The sequence below is a fragment of the Vigna unguiculata genome, chromosome 6 (assembly GCF_004118075.2).
Source record: "Vigna unguiculata cultivar IT97K-499-35 chromosome 6, ASM411807v1, whole genome shotgun sequence".
NCBI lineage: Eukaryota > Viridiplantae > Streptophyta > Magnoliopsida > Fabales > Fabaceae > Vigna > Vigna unguiculata.
This window is the reverse complement of record NC_040284.1, coordinates 18126977-18133323: the sequence shown is the minus strand read 5'-3', so window position 1 is coordinate 18133323 and position 6347 is coordinate 18126977. Positions and strand designations below refer to the sequence as shown.

The 6347-nt window shown below is 31.5% G+C and overlaps 1 protein-coding gene across 1 annotated transcript; it reads left to right on the top strand.

Annotated features, from left to right (window-relative positions):
* Positions 1-1909: 1909 nt before the first annotated feature.
* Positions 1910-5242, top strand: LOC114187551 (indole-3-acetate O-methyltransferase 1-like). The gene is made up of 4 exons (XM_028075824.1): positions 1910-2106; positions 2358-2774; positions 3563-3838; positions 4567-5242. Exons 1-4 carry the CDS (start codon positions 2005-2007, stop codon positions 4921-4923), a joined length of 1152 nt encoding a protein of 383 aa, XP_027931625.1. The 5' UTR covers positions 1910-2004; the 3' UTR covers positions 4924-5242.
* The last annotated feature ends 1105 nt before the right edge of the window (positions 5243-6347 follow it).

The window sequence follows — 6347 nt, the reverse complement described above, 5'->3', positions numbered from 1 at the left end:
CATTGAATTATTAAATGGTGAGAAGGTAAAAAATCATTTAATTGGAGAAAGAATTATATAGTTGAGTTGTTAATTCATCTGAAGTCTACAAAGATAGGTGTAATAAAGATGTCGAATTTTTGAATTGAACTCCACTCTAGGTCACTATCCCTATTTTTGTTTCATCCAATCACATCATTGTTCCCTCCTTTAACTCTTTCAATATATATATATATATATATATATATATATATATATATATATATATATATATATATATTATTCAAATATTTGAAGTTTTATATATACCTATAAAATTTACTTTTACTATTTTTTTATTCATGGTTTATTTTATTATAAGAACTCTCTTTTAATATATAGTTTTTTTATTCTTTCTCCTAGTTGTTCAATTTAACATTCACCAAGTTGATTTTTCTAAGAAATTTTTTCTTTCATCACAATCTTTGTTATAACATTATTTTTTTATTTAAATCAATGACATATTGTATTTTAAGAAATATCAAATTCAATTTCATTTGACCAAATCATTTCTTGAGTACACATTTAATAAATTACACTTTAAAAATTATCTGATTTTTAGTTTTAGTAATGTGAAAATATATAATTCTCAATTTTAACTCTTCAATCATATAAACCTTTAGTTCATTAGATAATTTATAAAAATTTAATATTCTTTTACTTTTTTAATTTTATAAAATTTCATTACTTTTACCAATGGTTTACTTAGATTTTTAAAGTACTTTTTCTTTAATATTTGAAAAAAAATATATCTAGAAAAAATATTTTATTTATTATATAAAACATGCTAACTTTAATTTTAGTTTTTGTATAAAATTATTTTGTTATCCTCTTAAAATTACCTTTTTCAACCGAATTTCAATTTACAATCTGTAAAATATTTTAGAATTTATAAATTATGCATTTATTCTTATCATTCATTATAACATAGATAAATGACATTCAAAATTTTAAAAGTGTTATACATATATTAACACGAGAACATAAACACTAGATGTGGTTTAAAACCTTCATAAAGCAATTAAACAAACAATTAACAAATATAACGCGACAAAAAAAATTAATTTATATACTAAAGAATAGAAAAACCACTCGTTTCACATAACTAAAAACAAAATTTAACCATGAATTAGTCATTTATTAATCTATTCATTTGCAGTAAATTGCTGGGTGAGCATAAAATCAAAATCCGGCGCCAATCTTGGGCCTTCCTTATTTTGCACATGAGGCCCATACTTATGCTTTCAACGTTTTCTGTGTTTTATTTTTTTTATTATTACTATAGTAGTGAAAGCATATGCTGTGTATATATATTTTTCTATTATAACTAATTATTTCAGTTTTAAAAAATGATTCAAATTAAATAAATAATTACATAAGGAATATAATAATAAAATAATTATTTTAATTTACAAATTGGTTGAGAATAAATAAACAACCACTTAAAGAATTACAGTGATAAAAATAAAAAAGGAATTTTTTATTAATATTGTAAATTATTATTATTGTTTTGGACACCGATATTTTTACATTACACTTTTTTTTTTTACTATCAGACACTATCCTTATTATTATTTATTATCTATTTTTTTATAAATATAAAAATTAATTTTTGTTAAGATTATTTTTTCTTTATAATAATTGTTAAATAGTCGTCAAAATCTAAAAAAAAAACTTTTTTCCTATTTTTTCCCTGTGAAGTATAGTGCATAATAATTGTTGCATCTTCTAGTACTTATAACTTCTTGTTTGTTGTAATCTATGTAGCAGTAAAAAGGAGGCTATAGATGATAGAATATAGAGAATTAGCAGACATATAACAATATAATTGATAACAGTCTCCTCTTCCTTTATATATATTAACTCTTTTGTTTCTCATTTTACCTATCACACAGACACAATCGCTCACCACCATTTACACACTCTCACACTATATATCCTTCACTCTCTTCCTTCTTTTTCTTCATCTTTTCTTCACTTGCCGGCATGCCAGACAATGTTGTTGTTTCCAACATGGAGCTTGAGAGATTGCTTAGCATGAAAGGAGGCAAAGGTGAAGGAAGCTATGCCAACAATTCCCAAGCTCAGGTACTCTCTCTCTTCTCTCCATTTTCTTCCATTTTAAGAAATGTTCCAAACTGAGTACTGTTTAACAGAAGTATTAAATATTGACTATAGAATTATACGTGAATAGTTATAATCACCATTAAAGTATCATAAAAGATGAAACTTTTTAAATATGTTGTTAACTTTTATTCTATTTTTGTATGTAGAGTTTGATATAAAATCATTAGAAGTTGTTGTTTAACATTTGGTGTGTGTGTGTGGTTTCTATGCAGGCCATCCATGCCAAGTCCATGCATCACCTTCTGAAAGAAGCCCTAGATGGAGTTCAACTTCAAGACCCTAATATCCCTTTTGTGGTGGTGGATTTGGGGTGTTCATGTGGCAGCAACACCATCAATGTGGTGGATGTGATCATAAAGCACATCATCAAACGCTATGAGGCTTTAGGATCAGAACCTCCTGAGTTTTCTGCTTTCTTCTCAGACCTTCCTGGGAATGACTTCAACACCCTCTTCCAGCTCCTTCCTCCCTTAGCCAACTATGGAGTTAGCATGGAGGAGTGCCTTGCCGCCACCAACCACCGTGCCTACTTCGCCGCCGGCGTCCCTGGCTCCTTCTACCGGAGACTTTTTCCGGCAAGGTTCATTGATGTTTTCCACTCAGCCTTTTCCTTGCATTGGTTATCTCAGGTAATTATATGAAAGAATTGAGGGATTAAAACTTTTTGTTAATTGGTAGTGTAGTGTTAGTGTATCACTTTTCCTTCTCTCTCTATTTTTTGTTTCTTTCTTCTCTTGATATTTTCATTTGAAAGTTCATTGCAGGGAAAAGTAATCATGTCAGACTCCTGTTTTGTTTTTGTTATGTTTGTTTTAAAGAAAAAGGTAGCATATAAATGATTTCATTTCTAATCCTAATATCTTTCATTAAACTAATCATTTTGTTTGCTGAACTCGTTATTCCACCTGAACCAGTTAAATCACACAAATTAATAGTATTATTTTTCAGATCATGCTCCTGCTTTTCTTTCTTTCTTTTTGCTAAGCTTTTGATTATAGAATTCAAACTTAAAGGTATCATAAAACTCTTGAAAACTTTTACCACTAACCCATTAATAGTAGTCTATGCAGTAATTTCTGCGACAAAAATAAAAACAAAACAAAAATATTTGCCAGTTCCCGAGGACAACGTAACAAAACCGTTATATTTGTAATGCATTAATTGGAAGGCCAAGTCCTAACTTATGGTCCAAAGTTGGTGCAACAGAAGCATGCTCTTTAAGGACTTATTATCATATTTCAGGAACATAATGACGTATTTGGACTATTTTTCGATGCATGGAATGAATATTAATGAATTAAGCTCACACTTTTTTATTCAACTCCATGCATTTCCAAACACAGTGTCAGATGGTATTTGAACATGATTGATCCAACATGAATGAATGACTAAACAACCTTTTACTTATGGAACATAGGTACCAGAATGTGTGATGGAGAAGAGGTCAAGTGCATACAACAAGGGGAGGGTGTTCATCCATGGTGCTAGTGAGATCACAGCAAAAGCTTACAGAAAACAATTTCGTTCAGACTTGGCTGGGTTCTTGAGTTCAAGGTCTGTGGAATTGAAGAGAGGGGGGTCCATGTTCTTGGTTTGCTTAGGCAGAACTTCTGTGGACCCCACAGACCAAGGTGGGGCAGGACTCCTATTTGGGACCCACTTTCAGGATGCTTGGGATGATCTTGTCCAAGAGGTAATTATATCATATTATATCATATTAACAACATTTTTATGCGTGCATTGTGTGTCAAAACAGTGAAGAATGCACATCAGAACCACATAGTCTTACATATCTGTCATTGGCAGACCAAAAAGAACTTTAAGACACATTGGAGGAGATGAAAAGGGATAAAGTAAAAAACATAAACAATCAATTGTTGTAGGCGTCACAATAATAATGTAATAGCTTATTATTGTCAATTTTTCACTTCACTTCTCATCATTCAAACAAGTTTATCTCAACCGTTTGATGGCCACCCCAACTCCATCAAGCTACCCTTACCCATCCTTGCATTCATCATCATGTCGGCACAAATAATAATTAGCTGCTACCTATCATAATATTAGCCAACAAATTAGGTTTTCGATGTTTAGAACACACAAAATCATCATCGTAGCTTAAAGCAAGACAACTAGGATATGTTTCCATTCCTCTCATCTATTTTCACCTAATGATTTGTATCTGTACCTTGAAAAGCAGTAAATACTAACCATTGCTTGTAGAGTGTATGTGAGGGGTTTAAAGTAAAAAAGTATCAAATGAAAAACTTACATTAAATGCTGTACTTTGTATCAAACACTTATTTGTTCTGTTTTCAAAACCCTTTTCAACCAAATAAAGAATATGATATTTTCTTTCATGTATATTGAGATGTGACATGTGTGTATGGAACATGGACTAAATCATATTGTTAATCACAGGGATTAATTAGCAGTGAGAAAAGAGACAGCTTCAACATTCCAGTTTATGCACCAAGCCTGCAAGATGTGAAGGAGGTGGTTGAATCTGATGGTTCATTTGCCATAAACAAGCTTGAGGTGTTCAAAGGAGGAAGCCCTCTTGTGGTGAACCAGCCAGGTGATGCTAGAGAAGTAGGAAAGGCCCTTGCCAACACCTGCAGGAGTGTGTCTGGTGTTCTTGTTGAAGCTCACATTGGTGACAAGCTTAGTGAAGAACTGTTTCTCAGAGTGGAACGTAGAGCAGCACGCCATGGCAAGGAGTTATTGGAGCAGTTACAGTTCTTTCACATAGTTGCATCCCTTTCTTTTGCTCAATGATAATGAGAGACAAAGAAGAAAAAGACCCTTTGGACACAACAAGAGGAGAAGGAAAATGGCTTATCTAGTTCTCTTACTATTTCTTTTCGTGTGTTGTTTTTGCACTTTTTATTTCATAGGAAGAGTCAAAACACACATGAGAGAGACAGAAAAGAGGGTTCAGCACTTGCTGCCTCTATTTTTTTTTTCTCTCTTATGAGTGTTTTTCTGTGTTCTTGCACTTTCTACACATCATATGCTTTCTGACTTGTGTTCCCTTTGGATCAAAAGATAAAGCTTTCCTCGTGTTATCTGAAATAACAGCTTTTCACAGTGTGGATGTACATGTCCTTGTTTTGTGAAAGCAGCAAGAATGTTCTGTACTAACAAACTGGAGTATGGAATATGTCATTTGATGAATGATGAGTCACTTCTTCCTTTCTTCTTTGTGTTTATCACTTACAACTATGTCTATTACATAGGAGACATACCAAATCATACGAGGTCGCAAGAACAGAAAAAAGTTAATCTTATCATGCTTAAGAATGGTATTGGTCAAAATTATCTCATCTCATTCTATCACATGTAATAATATGTGTATAAAAAGTATACCAGGTGATAGCACAAAAGGAACTAATCTTAACATATAACAAAAGTTTAAGATCGTGTTTAAGTCAAACAGTTTCAATTATCCACTTAAGATTGCATGATTATCATTAACTCATGCCACACTCACTAGATCTGCTATAAAACATATACGCAAGTACATATAAAACATATGTTTCTTTAACTATATCTCTCTATCGCTATCATTATGACATAATATAATATGTTTGATCGAATATTTACCACTCGACTAAAAATTATAACGGTTACTTAGAACGTAACTCTTTCTTTTTAAAAATGAGCTCAAATGTTATGATTCAATTATAATTCGACCTACCTGACTTCTGCCCCAAGACATTTGACGCACCTGCAACATAATATACATGAAAGATGTTATTGCACAATTTATATAAAGGGTTGTACCAATAACGTTGATTTCTAAACTAATAATTAGACATATATTGGGTTGCTTAGTGATGTTATTATTGAAACGTGGAAACGTGGTTCTCTTTTCAAAGGCTTTGAATTATTTCTTTGCTTTCTCATCTCTAAGGTAGCCAGTTTCCTACTTTACCACGTGATTATGTTAAATCATATCAACCATGTCTTGTGCAATGCTGAGAACTGCAAAATCTAACTGGTAGAAAAAACAAATGATAACCTCAATAAAAGAAGAGAAGTGAAAACAGAACATACGCTTGAAGCAAACAGAAAATATCAAATGAAGCATCACCTGACTTTTCATTCCCTCCACGCATCTGATAGTGTAAAGTCTCTTTATTAAAATCCCACATTATCATGTCCATTAAATAAGGTGCAGGAAAAGATATGAATCTAAT

Coding starts and splice junctions, on each gene's coding strand:
- LOC114187551 (XM_028075824.1), top strand. CDS start 2,005: ATGCCAGACAATGTTGTTGTTTCCAACATGGAGCTTGAGAGATTGCTT. Junction 2,775..3,562: donor CCTTGCATTGGTTATCTCAG/GTAATTATATGA, acceptor TATGGAACATAG/GTACCAGAATGTGTGATGGA. Junction 3,839..4,566: donor GGGATGATCTTGTCCAAGAG/GTAATTATATCA, acceptor TGTTAATCACAG/GGATTAATTAGCAGTGAGAA.